The following is a 15,908-nucleotide window of genomic DNA, read 5'->3' on the forward strand; positions in this document are numbered from 1 at the left end:
CCCTCTGTCTGACAGTCCCTCTGTCTGTCTGTCTGTCTGTCTGTTTGTTGTGCAAGTGTCACTTCACATTTGCTGCCTGCCACATTTAAACGCAAATCTCGTGTTTCATCTCGTCCCAATATTCTGGCAGAGTGTATTATGGGTTTGTCGAGAAATATGCAGCGCTTAGCAGGAGATCTCATAGAGCATATGCTACATATATTCTTGATAAGAGATCTTCAATCTTGCCAGATATAAAAGCTGCAAACTAAAGCTTGTGTAATATATATTCTTTTAATATATCGATAAATCCTCATTTTTCATAGTATCGATAAATATCGATTCTTAGAAATGGCTATTTGGGCGTAACTCGAGAATTATAAGAGCTAGACACACCAAACTTCGTATGTAAGCACTTGAATAAAGTACTTTAATTAAAAATACTTCATTTTCTGGATACCTGCCGCCATTTATCCAAGAATCGGAAGAAAGTTCACTGTGCAAGCTAGAGCTCTGCGCTTCGGTATGCGCACAAATTTCATAAATATCGGACTATATACAGCGAAGTTACTCCAGAATGTCACGCGCTGCATGGTAAGGATGGTAGGGGAGAGTAAGCAGAGCTGCTTGCAGGGTATCTACTAGTTGGGCACTAGCGACACGCTGTTGTTGTTTTAATCGATACACTTTGTGCTCTTAACTGGAAGAGTTTGTCGTCTTTGTCTGCGCCTTGCTCCAGCTGCAGCCTCCCTTTTGGGCTTGTAAAACAATGACAAGGACAAATTTGTGCGCCTGGCAAACAGACAAAACGGACAGCCCAATCGGGACGGGACGAAACGGGGGCTGTGGGCTTGGCTTAAGTGTCAATAGAAATATAAATCAATGCTGCCAGCCCAAAGGTAACCTAACCAATGAGTTGGTGTAGCTTGTTTGTTGTGGATGGGTGTGTGTGTGTGTGTGTGTGTGTGACCAGGTTTTATTTTTCGTCCAGGCAATCAATTTTAACAAGCGGCCACTTTTGCTATCTGGCAACGCTGGCCGCTGGCCCCGTACTTAACATGCGAGCACATAAATTTACCAGCTAGTTTCTAATTTCTGCATGTCAAATGCTCACTAATTGCTGCTTTCAGGGGATTATTGATACCATCTATGGAGCGAGAGCGACAGAGAGAGAGGGAGAGAGAGAGAGCGGAAGAGCAGGAGCCGGAGTGAAAAGATTGCAGAGATTTGTGAAGTTTTTGCAGCATTTTCGCATTTAAATTGCAATCCAGTCGCAACACACACAAAGCTTAACCTCTGCCTGTTGCCCCTGACAGCCAACGTGTGCTGTTCGCTGTAATTACAGAGAAAATTGCGGGCCGCGTGCAAAAAGTTTACAGACATTTTTTTTTTTTTTTTTAGTCCTCCGCATATAGAAAAGTATTTACTGCAGTCGCCGCCTTTGTTTTTGCCCAGCAGCAGTTGTTCAATTTAATGTAACTAGGGAGAAACTTAAATAAAGAAATGAGAAAATTATATATATAATTAAGTTTTACACGTTAGGTTACTATAAAAAAATATATTTCAATTTATTATTTTCACTTAACGGCTACTTTTGTTGAGTACATTCAGATTTGCTTCCCGAATATGAACTGATTTATCTAACTGTTGCGGTCGCTTAGCAAACTTCGCTTTGAGAGAGTTTGAGTCAAAATTGAGTGAAGTTTGAGCTGCGTCAGCAATTATGCGTGGGATAGTACTCTGATGGGAACATTGACAGTGGCGTGATATTTAGGGTGAATTGTTTATGTCTACCAAAGGGGGACAGTTTGATCTTGACCAATGTCGATGTTATCACCAGGCTCTTTGTTTACAATATTAGAAATGTTTATAATTGTGCTTATGCTTATGTGCTAAGTTATGTTAAAGGGTGGGTGCGACTATGGATATGTCACTCCCCCAACCATTAGAAAAGTGCCTGTCCTCAGGTGTTTAAGTTTGGATATAGTGTAACATTTTCTTCTTTTAGAATTGGTATATCTCCTATTATTGTAGGTGTTTCTTCTACTTTGGGTTTTTTATATTTTATAATTAATTTCTTAGGTATGCTTTTGAACTTATATGTCAAATACAGTGTTAAACTTATTAATATGATTACAAATATGGTTATTGTAATTATCTGGAATACATTGTTAAATTTTGTATGTGCATTTATAATTTGTTTCGTTTGTACAAACGAAAGTGGTTCTAATTTTATAACATCATTGCTTACGTAAATGCTTTGAGTATAATCTAACATATTGTTTGAAATTGAAATTTCATTAATTTGCAATGAACAATTAAAGATTTTTATTATATTGTTTCCTTCTATTGTTATTTCGTTATTTATACAATTATGGTTTAATATAGTTTTTGGTAAATTCCAAGTTAAAATTATATTTGGTTCTATGTAGTTGATTTGAAAATTTTGCAAAATTTTAGTATAACTACATTCTGATGTTATTTGGTTTAAAATTCCTGTTAAACATTCATTATTAATTAATTTTTTTGTTTCTCTGCTATAAACTTTTTTATCTTGGGTAAAATATTTTTCATGAGCTATTTCTGTCAAAATATTATTATTTTCATCCGGGTATGGAATTATTTCGAATACCGGGCTTTTTATTATTTCTCGAGGAATATGGGATATTATCAGTATTTCGTTTGTATCTGATTTAAACCAAGTGGAAGTTTTTGTATTCAACAATTTCTCAGAATTAACATGCAACAAATAGTCATGTTTTAGTAATTTTGGGTTAAAAATTCCTAATCTTGTGAGCTGCATTCCCATCTCAATGTCTTCTATATATTCTGTAAAGTGTTGTAAGTTAAATATAAGGATATCTAATTTCTTTCCTTTTTGTTTCTCTTGATCTAGTTCGTTCATGATTTCTATTCCTTTGTTTATAGCTTCTATTATGTAATTTAATTCGTTAACCTGAACGCTGTTTTCTGCTAAGTTGCTTATTTTTTGTTCAATTTCTGCTTTGTCTTCTTGATTTAATGTTCCAAATAAGTATTTATATGCTGTTCCTACTATGTTAACTAAACCTCTTTTGCTGCGTTTGGCTATTTTTAAGCCGTTTATTTCTCTGTTTAATTTTTCTACTAGGTATTCGATTTGTATAAGGTTATTGAATTCTTTACTTTGTTCAATTAAATTGTTAAAAGTTTCTTCGGTTTTTGTTATATTAACCGTTAAACAGTGGAATTCGTAATCTGTCGGAATGTCTATGGTTCCTGTTTTAAATATGAGATATCCGTTATGGGCTTTGATAGGATTAATTTCAATACTCTGTGCATTTATATGGTTTACAGTTATTGATAGTAATATTATAATAATTAATTTAAGCTGGTGCTTGTATGTTTTGATCGCTGTCTGTTGTTGACCTGTAATTGTTATATTTGCTTTGATTAGTCTTCTTTTTCTTTTTGAATTTGGTTTTGTAATGTGTTATTTTCCTGCCTCTGTTAGTTTCCTCAAAATGTTTGTCGTCGATTTGTCTTAGTTCTCCTGTTTTCTTGAACGGGGTTGTCGTCTTTGATTTAACTAACGGTGAGTGTTTGTATCTAGTGTCAATTTCATAATTTGTTCGTTTTTTGTTGAGATTATTTATTAGTTTTTCTTTATTAGCTTGAGTGTCATACTCTGGTGTACCTGCATATATGAATATGTCCGCTGGTGTTCTGTTAGTCGTTTTGTGCTTTGTTTTATGATTGTACGTGTAGAGTATAGTTTCAAATTTTGTAAGTTTATTTTCGACGTCTGAGTCGCTGTTAATGATTCTTAGTTTTTCGTTAACTGTCTTATGAAATCGTTCTACGTCGGATATACCATTTTTACTAGTGGTTATATTAATATTTACTGCTTCTGATTTTAGCCATAATTGTAAAGCTGTGCACATAAAAGCTGAGTCTTTGTCTGCCTTTATTTCGATGGGTTTACCCATTTGGTTGAACACTTGTAATATAGCTCGTTTGGTTTCTAGCCAGTCTCTACTTTTTATTTCTATTAATGATGCAAATTTTGAATAGATATCAATGCAAGATAAAAATTGTTTATCTCCTACTATGTAAAAATCCATTACATATTTTTCTCGGATATTAGCGATTTCCGGAGTTATTTCGAAAGTTAATTTTGTATCTCTGTGTTCTGTTTTTGCGATGTTGCAAATCTCACATTCATTTATTAGATTTTGAATTAAATTTTGATAATCTGGGAAATAGTGGGTTTCTTTGAACCAATTGATAGTTTTTTCAATTCCTGGATGTAATAATTCTTTGTGCTTTTTTAATATTAATTCTTTGAATTCTGCATATGTTTGAAGGTCTATTAATTTTGTACTAGTTTTCATTGCCTTTGTTGAATTATTCGGACTTATTATTTCTAAGTAGGCTTCTTGAAAAATTGGAAAATCTGCTTCGTTGTGGAAGTATAGCACACTTTTCTTTGTGCATAAGTATTCTTTTATTAATTCTTTGGCATGCGTATTAGTCATGTCTTTGTACGTAATTTTTATGTTGGTTTTGTGAAAGTAATTCGTAACTTTTGTTTCGTTCTCGGTTCCTTTTTCAAATTCTATTTGTCGATTATAATAATTAAGTGGTCTTTCTGTGATTTGTAAATGGTTACTGTTGTCTTCTTGAGCACTATGTATTGTTGCTCTTGTGCTAATTGTATCTTCGCCTAAGAAGTTTTCGTTTAATTGAATTCTGGACAGAGCATCTGCCACATAATTTTCTTTTCCTGGGACGTATTTAATTTGGAAATCAAACTCATTTAGCTTGATCTTCCACCTTTGTAATTTCATGTTAGGTTCTTTCATATTATTTAACCAGACGAGTGGTCTGTGATCACTAAGGATTTGAAATTGTCGACCAAAGAGATAGGACCTAAAGTATTTAGTGGCCCAAACGATTGCTAATAATTCTTTTTCAATCGTTGAATAATTTAACTCATGCTCGTTGAGAGTTCTACTTGCATAGCATATAGGCTTATGCTCTTGCGAAAGGACGGCCCCTATTGCCATATTACTCGCGTCTGTAGTTAATGAAAATGGTTTTTCGAAGTTAGGGTATATTAAAATTGGGTCGGATGTTATGAGTACTTTTAGCTTTTCAAACGCTAGCTCGTAGTCTCTGTCTTTTATATTGATTTTTGCTCCCTTTTTTAATTTAAGTGTTAATGGTTTTACTATATTAGCGAAATTTGGTATAAATTTCCTATAGAAACCACATAATCCTAGAAATGATTTAATTTCTTTTGGGGTTTTTGGAATTGGGAATTTGACAATTGCTTGTATCTTGTTGGGATTTGGTTTTATACCCTCAGTTGTGATGATGTGACCGAGAAATTCAGTTTCTTTTCTCATAAACTCGCATTTATCCAACTGTAGTTTTAAGTTAGCTTCTCTAAGCTTCTTAAATACCTTTTGTAGCGACAAAATGTGTTCCTCCAATGAAGTGGAAAAAATAATAATGTCGTCTAAGTAGACCAGACAATCTTTAAAAATTAAATCTTCTAAGAGATTGTTCATACAACGTTGGAACGTTGCAGGTGCATTCTTAAGACCAAATGGCATGCGAGTGTACTCGTAATGGCCATGTTTAGTCGAAAATGCGGTCTTGGGTATTGAACCAGGATCCATTTGGATTTGGTGGAAGCCTTTGGCTAGATCAATGGTTGTGAAATATTGACATTTTCCAAGTTTGTCTAATATTTCATCCATGATCGGGATAGGGTATTTATCATTAATAGTTAGTTCATTGAGATTGCGGTAATCTATGACTAACCGGAACTTTTGCTTTCCAGATGCATCGTTTTTCTTTGGAACGATTATTACTGGTGAGCAGTAAGGGGATTTGGATTTACGTATGATATTTTGTTTTATCATATCGCTTATTTGTTTATTTACTTCCTCATCGTATATTTGAGGATATTTGTATGGACGCTTGTAAATTGGGTCCTCATGTTTTGTTAGAATTTTGTGTTTAATTGTACTAGTGAAAGTCAAATTGTCACCTTCATGGTACTGGATATCACGAAATTCATGTAAAACTTTTTTTATTTTTTCTTTTTCTTCTGAGTTTAGGTGCTCTAGCCTAAACTCATTGTTTTCTATTAATTCATTATTAATAGCGAAGTTAAATGGTCTGTCCTCTGTTGAGGGTGGATCAAGGCACTCTTGTGCGGTCATGTCCTCTTCGACCTCTTCGTCGTTATATCTAAAACAAAAGTTAAATTCTCCTAAGGTTACGGATCCTTGTGCATAGTCTATTTTTGCTTGACATGCCTCAAGGTATTCTCTCCCAATCAGAACATCATAATGCTCTGAGAAGTCGTGAATATAGAATTTTTGTTTGCTCGGACAAATTTTGCTTGCTCCTAATCGTATACTTTGTTTTAATTCAATAACACCATTTATGGTGTGAACCTTTAATGTTTCGTTGTAAACTGGAAAATTTAAGCGGTTTGTTTTCATTAGATTTATGGTTGAACCTGTGTCGATGACACATTTTAGAACTTCGTCATTCATAATCAATTTTATGAATGGATTTCTTCTGTTTGTTCCGAGGCTTGCTGATGAAAATTTTCGGATGTATCCATTTTCATCTGCCCACTGTTACTATCTCTTTGACGTTTAGTCGGAGGGTTTGGTGCATTCAAGCGTGAATGGGACTGATTTTGGTAGTTTAAGGGATTTTGGTATCTACCTTGACTTAATTTCTGTTGGAACTCGTGGTGAGCTTTCTGATTGTCTTCGGACTTATTATGCTGTTTATTTTGTGCGTGATAACTCTGATTCGTGTTGGAATAGCCACTTGAAATGGTGGTTGGGTTAGCATTTTGCTGATAATTTCCCATGTTCCTACGATTGTTATTTGGATTTCCCTGAACATTATTATTTTTAGGTTTTTCAGTAACGCTATTTTCATATAATCCCTCTCTTTGAGCTACTTGCTTTAGTTTTTGTGTCGACGTAATGTCGTGTCTGGCTAACATCATGAAAAGCCTATCTGGTAATTTTTTTGTAATAACATCTTTGATTGTGTTATTCATAGCATTTGTATAAAGGGTTGTATTGCTAGGTATATTTTCTAGTGCTAACTTATTTAAAATAACAAAAGATTTATTCTCGAGCTCCTCGATGAACTTACGGACGTTTCCTTGGTAATTCGTGTTGTATAAGCGTCGAAGGAGTTCTTCAAATGGTGTCTGCACTTTGTATTCTTCAATCAATGCGTTTCTCAGCTCCTGCCAAGTGTTGGCTGCTGTCCTTTGTGATATTCTCTGAGCATCTCCTGTGACTTGCAATTCGATGGCTCCGTATAAGATGCTATGTTGTCTAACATCTCGGGTTGGATACAGGTGTAGGATGTAATCTATCCTTTTAATGAAGGCGTTTAGTTGATCCGTTGATCCGTCAAAGCTTGGCACCTGTCTAAGTTGTGAAAGGGCCTGGTTGAGGTGTTGTTCTGATAATTCCATTGTCATCTTGGTGTAATACACTTTTTTTTGAATAGTTTTGAGTTTGTAGGTTTGAACTTTATTGTTCTTTGATTTTGCACTTTTATTTTAAGTTAAAGTTTGTGATGGATTATTGTGCAAATGTTTTTTTTTTTTTTGTGTGTGTGTCTTAAAAAGACTCAGTAATAACGTATTGCAGGGATCAAACGATATGCAAAGCCAGTCGTTATTAACTGTAGTAGCTTTATTGCCCAAAGGGTCAATATTATTAAGCTACTAATGACCCGAAGGTTCTTGTGCGGATACGTATTCGAGAAAATTTTTATTACACTCCGACAACACTTTCGGTCGCGATTGTGCGTTAGATCTGGGAATTAATTATCCTTTAGCGATCTTTAATTTTTCCCGACGTATCCTACCGGCTGCGCCAATTAAGTTTTACACGTTAGGTTACTATAAAAAAATATATTTCAATTTATTATTTTCACTTAACGGCTACTTTTGTTGAGTACATTCAGATTTGCTTCCCGAATATGAACTGATTTATCTAACTGTTGCGGTCGCTTAGCAAACTTCGCTTTGAGAGAGTTTGAGTCAAAATTGAGTGAAGTTTGAGCTGCGTCAGCAATTATGCGTGGGATAGTACTCTGATGGGAACATTGACAGTGGCGTGATATTTAGGGTGAATTGTTTATGTCTACCAAAGGGGGACAGTTTGATCTTGACCAATGTCGATGTTATCACCAGGCTCTTTGTTTACAATATTAGAAATGTTTATAATTGTGCTTATGCTTATGTGCTAAGTTATGTTAAAGGGTGGGTGCGACTATGGATATGTCACTATATAGTACTTATTTTTTGAAGAGTTAGCTGGGGGATAAATCTCGCCGAGTCTGCGGTCGCCTCGTGGGCGGGCAACAGGAAATTAACGCCAGGCTTAAAGTTGTTTTGAAGTAGCCTGAAGAAAGCAAAACAACATTGCTTTGGTCGGGTGTGCCTGACTAGTAGATGCCCTGCAGCGACTGTGCTAACCCGACATATCTCGAGTAATGTCCTCTTGACATACATAACCAAGAGGAGCTGGGGGAAATCCAGGAAAATGAAATATCATTAATCTGCGTACATGTACTCCATGTGGTCGTAGATGCTTTCTGCTGGCTTCTTAAATATTGTTCAGTGCTGCAGGGTGTTAGAAAAAAATGTCTGCAAATCTCGCATATGAAAAACGTTTGAAGGATTAGTCAGGCAGACCTCTGTGTTGCCTAACATAAGAGTTCCAGTTGGAGCTCAGCCCAAGCCATTAAAAGCCTGCAGTAGGCCTAAGTCCAGACTCGAAACTTTTCTTATACATATATATCTGAACGTCGTCTTTGACTTTGGGGCTATTCAAAGATGTTTCTGTGCAAGCTAATGCAAACGCATTACCTTCATCTATTCTGGCCGAGAAGTTGTGCTCGGCCTTGCAACATAATCTTCATCTGCACCAGGGCTCGGCTCAAGCGTCTTTCATGCCCACCTCCATGGTCAGATTAACTTGTTATGTGTATTAAGCCAAAACTTGCATTAATAGCTGACAGCTCTTGGCCAGCTCCAAGTTGAGTTTTGTTTCACTTCTGCTAGGCTGAAAACATGTTCTCTTCAAATATAAGAAGTTGACTTGCGAGCTGAGCTTAACATATAATTTATGAGTACATGACTCGCCTTCTAAGTGCAGCTCACCTCCATGTTCACCTCCATGGTCACATGAATGCTCGCTAAAAGCTAGCATAGCCATAAAACTCTTGAGTCGGAGCAACTTGAATTGTGCAACTCTGCTGTCTAGAGCTGTCGCCTTTGTTTAGTTTTTTTTTTTTTTCTGCAGCCTGGCTGGCAACCCTGGCCCGTTTCCGATTCGCATTCTCGCAGCGAGCTAGTAGTCCTGGACAAGTTTGGAACTGATTTTGTGTCAGGGCAGCTGTAGTTGAGTTTATTTTGACACGATTGCGTGAGCTGGCGAGAGAAAGGAAAAATATTGTGAAAAAGCTTAGAAGCATTATTGTGTCGAAAAAAGCAAAGAAATGGAATCGTTGGGCAACAATCGCTATCAGCTGCTCTTCATCGACGATGATGCCAGCGATCTGTGCCTTGGCCAAAAGAAGCTGCAGGAGACCGGCGGCCAGCCGAAGCACAAGCGCAGCAAGCTTCCAAACGGCGGCGACAAGGCCAAGACCCTCATCCTCAACAAAAAGCCCCTACAGCACAAGCTGCTAATCTCGAAGAGCAACGGCAATGGCCATGGCAAGGGCGACGGCCTCAAGTCCGATCGCATCAAGATAGCCAATGCCACATTTATGACCAACAATGGCCTTAACAAGACAGACCTAAAGAAGACCAACATGGACCAGCAGCAGCAGCAGCAGCAGCAGCAGCAACAGCAGCTGCAGCAGCAACAGTTGCAGCTGCAGCGACAGCAGCAACAACGCGAACAGCTGCAGCTGCAGCAGCAACAGTTGCAGTTCCAATTGCAGCAGCAGCAGCTGCAACAACAACTGCAGCAGCAGCTGGAGCCGCCGCAGCCGCAGCAGCGCCATTATCGAGAGCGCACCGTCTCCAGCCGCATCATTAGCAACAGCAACAAGGGCGGCGGCGGTGGAGTCAGCGGGGGCGGAGGCAGCGGGGGCTATGGCTATGGCAGGCTATACAAAAGCAAATTCGATCGCCATTCGGGCTCGGATAAGACGGGCATCAAGGCGGTGGTCAAGCGAAATGGCGGCGGCGCCCACAACTGGGGCTCGGTGATCAAGGACATTGAGGAGCAGAGCATTGCCATGAAGAATCCCGTGCAGTCCGACAAGGACGATTCGTTCAACGAGCTGCAGCAGCAACAGCGCCAACAGCAACAGCAGCCGCAGCAGCAACAGCAGCAGCAGCAGCAACAACAGCAGCAGCAACAGTTGCAGCTGCAGCAACAGCAGGGCGGCGAGAACCTGATCGAGGAGGACGACACCAAGTACATAACAGTGGAGGAGTGGCGCGCCATGCGCGTGGAACGGGCCAAGCCCATCTACAACATACGCAAGGCCGGCGAGGGCGAGGTGAATAAGCCGGACTGGAAGAAGATGATTGTGCTGCCCAAGAAGAAGCCATCGAAAACTGACAACGATTCGGGCCTGGAGTATGATGCGTCCATGTATCCGCAGCGCGTTGGCCGGCTGCAGCGCATCATGGATATTGAGTTCAAGTTCAAGGATGATCGTCGTCGCAGCGGCTATCTCAGCGGCTGGGCGGGGGGGCGTCCGCTGAACAAGTCCGAGGCGGAGAGCGTGTCCGATCCCATCAATATGAACGATGAAATTGAGTTTCCAACACTTGGCTAAGGCTTAGTTGCGGCCCAGCCAGCAATCTAACTGTATACTTAAGCAATTAATCAATCAATCACTCAATTAATTAATCAATCACCATCAAGCACTCGAATTAATCAAGCCATCAATCAATTAATCTAGTTAACAAACAATTGTTTAAGCAGCCTGGAATTCAAACAGCTAGTCAATCAATTAGTCAATCAATCAATCAATCAATCGATCAAGTAATCAAACAATCAATCAACAGACACACACACATACACACCAAGCCACATCAATCACATACTTACTAGTTCGTCTACGAGAAAGAAAGAAACCAAAAAAACAAAAAAAAAATTGTTTAGAGTTGTAAAATTTTGATGGAATTATTGTTTTTATGTATTTCGAATGCGATTTCAAGAACTATTAAATATATAAACACTTAACTGAACATAGCCTGTGCTCGATTTTCATAGGGTAGCAACGACTTTCTCGGACTTATTATGATAACGGAAAGATCTTTCGTGTCTTATGCGAGTTGGGATAATGGCAGCAGAACCTAGGCAACTCTTATGAGCGTATAGATACGATGGACCTCTGTCTGAGAAGGGTACTCTGGGTACATCTGAGTCGACGCTAGGTGTGTGCCACGTTTATTACCTGAAAATCGAATAAAGATCGGACAACAGAGGCCGAAGTTGCCATTGAGAATGTTTTGTTAGCGCCGCTTGTGGCTGGGCTCAGACTATCTCCCGTCTAGAGCACAGCTACAGGGTATTTACCAATCGACAAGTCTCAAATGGATTATCCAAGAGTCCAGCTTGGACACGAGGCAAGGCGCAGAGCTCGCTCTGCTGCAATAAATTGGATATCTTTTGAGCTGCGTTTTAATTAAAAGTCATAAAGCAGTTCCAGTTGTCCTTCAGGGCTTAATATTGTGTTTGTGAATTGAACGCAATTCGATTAGCCGAGCTAATTTTCTTATGCAATTGCCTGGCCGGGCCTGGGCGGACTCCTGCCATAAATTGGCTTCTTATGCCATAATGGGGCTCCTCCCTTTTCGCACCGACTCGCCCCGCCAACTTAGCTGTCAACTTTAACTGCAACTTGTAAAAAATTAGTTGCTGCTGCAGTTGCTGCTGCTGCGTTTCATATTTTTCATAATTAAAGTGCAAATAAAAACTAGCAGGCAAACAAACAATTGCAATTAAATGTGTGCGTGTTTGTGTTTGTGCTTTATTTTTTTTTTTTGTACTTCTCTGTCCTGTTGTTGTTGACGTTAGAGCGTTTCTCTTGCGAATACCCTGTAGCTGTTTCAGCTGCAGCATATTAGCGATTGCTGTGAATGTGCATTGAGCTCAGCACGAAGCTTAGATTTTGTGCATACAATCAAATAAGACTTTAATAAACTCTCACCTAGATCCTGGAAGGGAAGATCCTTGCAGCTGTTTTTCGTGTATTGTGGCTGTGGATTCCAAAATCTCTGAAAGATGTGAGTTTGAAACCGACCGAACTGTACTTAAGGCCCCGCCCCGTCTATCCGAGGTGAGTTTGAACCAGAATCCTCGTCCGACTAATCTCTAACTAACTCTAGCAAACAGAATTTGTGGAAATGCCCGAGAGTATGAAACGTGTCCATAATTAATTTTCACAGATATTTGTGAAAATGGGCTTGAGCATGATCGAAGTTTAAGCAATAAGGTTTTGCTTTCCACCAATTTTCCACTGTTGCGGGTGGAAGTTGTCCAAATTCCGTTTTGGTGTGCTTGCAGTTAACTAAAGTCAGCTGTCTAGCTCTTGCTATGAGCCAATCATTCAGTCAATCGATCAATCAATCAATCAATCAGTCAATCAATCAATCAATCAGTCTAGGCATTAGATGGAGATTATCTCTGGAGAAACGCAACACAATCTGGTTGCATGAACTAAGCCCCAAGACGAACCAATGCTGGCTACAGGGCATTGGCTAGTCGCGCATAGCCCATAGCCTGGATCAAATGCTGCTGTTTGCTTTGCTGGCTATTTTTTTTTTTTTTTTTCTAGCTGTAGATGCTCGCGGGCTCATAATTCACTTTTTATTATCTCATATTTTATGGCAGCGCATGAAGTGCACTAGAGTCGAAGGGGGTTTGCCGAAGAGGGGGGGTGGGGGAGGTGTGTGAGGGATGAGGTTGTATATATAGTTGGTGGTTGGCTTGTAAGTGTTATGCACACACACGCACACACACACTCTCGTTTGCATCGTTTAATTCATTTAGTTTTTGCTTTTCAGCGCTTTATTTGCTTAATCGCTGTGTTTACGCATGTCTGTGCCTGTTTGTGTGTGTGTGTGTGTGTGTTTGTGTTTCTGTTTGTCGATTATGTAATTAAACACACACACACTCACACGCTTGACTGCATTTTGCAATTACTTCAACAGCCAAACAACAACAACAAGAGGAAGCAGCTGAAATTAATCAAAATATAAAACAATTCAAACAGCTGCAATAACAGCTATGGCCACGCCTCCCGCTGCCGCCCACTTAAGCTGTGTTTGACAGCATTTTGCATTTGCCAGCATATGCTTAACACGCACACACACACACAGGCACACATGCACACAAACTCGCAGAGTTTACGTTTAACTAAATGTAAATATTTTAGCGAAGCAGCAGGAGCTGCTGCCGCTGCCTCAGTCGGCGTCGCGGTCAGCGTCTCAGCTCTTGCTGCTGGCAACATGAATTCATTAGACGTTACACACACCCCAGTACACACACACAAGCACACACACACACACGAACGCACACTTAAGCACAGCTTCATTTCGGCATTTATGTGAAATTATTTTCGATTATTCTGCGAGGGTCTTCGTCTCCGCGCCCAGAAAAGTATGCTGTGATTTTTGGCACACACACACAGACACACACACACACATGCATAAATCAATATATGTAACTCATGCGATCATAAAAATGTGCATAAAAAAGCAGCTCGTCGAGTGTAAGAGATTTATGGTATATGTTAATGCAAGACACACAAAGACGCCCCCGCCCCCCACCACACGGCCGCCCTTAGGTTGCCTCCCCCCACCCCTCCCCCCTCCCACCCTGCACCCATGACATCAATGCACAGCTTTTGAGAATTCGCTGTTCAACTCAATTTCACAAAAATGTTAAGAAAACTGTTTCAAAATACGATTTATGCCCTCATCAAAATACATAAATGCCAAAATGAAATTTCCTCAAATTGATATCAGAGGAAAAGTTGCTCGAAAAAATGAATAAACGAGTGAATTACCGGCTTTAGATAGAAGGTATTGGGTATTATCTAAAGCAATTTGTGTCACATATACATGCCGGCTAATATGCTTTGGCATCTGTTCTGCGAGCGAGAGCATAACTTGTTCTGCTTGAAAATAATATCTATTTTCTATATCCCATGGCCCATTTCCCATATGCAATATATCTTATAATCTTTATCCTATTCTCAACATATTCCACATATCTCACGTAGCCCATATACCCCACATATTCCAAACATTACACATATTGCACATATTTCACATATCCCACATATCTGCCATATCTAAAGTAAACCACAAATCATATATGTCATTCATATACCACATATCCCAAATATCCCATATATACCTTTTATACCAAATATTCCACATATCGCACATATCCCACATATCCCACATATGCTACATATTCCACATATTCCACATATAGCACATATAGCACATATAGCACATACAGCAAATAACACATATTCCACTTATATCCTAAATCCAATAGATATAGGATATCTTTTTTCCACTCATCTCATTTTCCACATATCCAACATATCCAACATATCACTTATATCTCACTTACCCCCATATGTCCTATAATCTCTATCTGTATCTGTATTTGTATCTGTATCTGTAATTCTATTTGGTTTGTATCTGTATCTGTATTCATATCTTTATCAATGTCTTTCGATGTAGTTAAAAGGGCATTTGGTAGTCGAATTGAGTGCACAACTTTCAGGCTGGCTGTGCTTATTGTTATTCGGATTCTGTTTTTCTATGCGACTCACTCCTTAATCTGGTAATTGTTACAGTCTCGGCCATAAAAATAAAAACTTTTGCCTGCTGTTTCTTATTTTAATTTTTATTGACTTGTTGTTTTCTACACTTTTTTCTCCTATTTTCTTATATGTGCGCTGTGCCTCCGTCTACGGCTTTTTGTTATTTTCTTTTATTGCTAACGCGTATTCGATGTGCCTCTCTCTCTCTCACTCTCTATGTGTGTGTGTCTTTCTCTATGTGTTAGTGTGTGTGTCTGTGTGTGTGTGTGTGTGCTGCTTCTTGTTGTTTGCTGCCTGCCTCGTTATTTGATTTTGTTTCTCGATTTGCCATTTTGAATTCACTTCATTGAATTGTTAATTTTATAGCCACACACACACACTCACACACACACTCACACACACTCGCGCACACACACACACACGCACACACTCGCTTGTTGTTGTTTCCTTTATTGTCATTGCAAGTCGTCTATGGCCTGCGTGTTATTTTAGGTTATTACAGGCCACGCCCATTCCCGGCCGCCTCCTTACCACACCTCAGATCATTTGCAGCCTCCTGCAGCAGCGTTCGCCCCTCGCCTGGTTGGCGCTTGTTTATCATTTGGGCATATTACATTTTATTGCCCACTGTATTACATGCGAGCCCCAGCATCGAGCTGCGTTTGCGGCAATATGCGTCCAATATGTTTGATTACGTGGCACAAACGTTCACGGCGAGGATTGCCCGAACAGTTGTTAGATACAGACCCAAGACACTTGCAGCAACTGCAGACAAGTTGCATTAAAGCCAAGCCGTGGGAAATCAAACTGGGGAGCAAAATGCTTACTTTGAGGGAGACCCAGCTCGAAGGTATACAAATGTATATGAAAAATATGATTATAAAATAAAAATTAAATTGTTTAGGCTATGGCAAAGCGAGGTTTGGCATGTGACAAGCCAGATAAATGTAGGGAATGTAAAAGCAGAAAGCTGGTTCGAATCGTGAGCCGCATCATCAATAGGACAAACAGGTCGAGCATGGCATATATATATATATTGCTATAGATTGACCTTAGAGAGAGCGAGAGAGAGA

General features: G+C 39.3%; 1 protein-coding gene across 1 annotated transcript; it reads left to right on the top strand.

Annotated features, from left to right (window-relative positions):
- Positions 1-9,522: 9,522 nt before the first annotated feature.
- On the top strand, positions 9,523-10,821 carry LOC6634515 (Protein phosphatase Y regulator 1). Its single transcript, XM_070207996.1, has 2 exons — positions 9,523-9,896; positions 10,059-10,821. The coding sequence occupies exons 1-2, from the start codon at positions 9,523-9,525 to the stop codon at positions 10,819-10,821; spliced, it is 1,137 nt and encodes a 378-aa protein (XP_070064097.1).
- Positions 10,822-15,908: the final 5,087 nt, after the last annotated feature.

Source organism: Drosophila virilis, chromosome X (genome assembly GCF_030788295.1).
Source record: "Drosophila virilis strain 15010-1051.87 chromosome X, Dvir_AGI_RSII-ME, whole genome shotgun sequence".
Lineage (NCBI taxonomy): Eukaryota > Metazoa > Arthropoda > Insecta > Diptera > Drosophilidae > Drosophila > Drosophila virilis.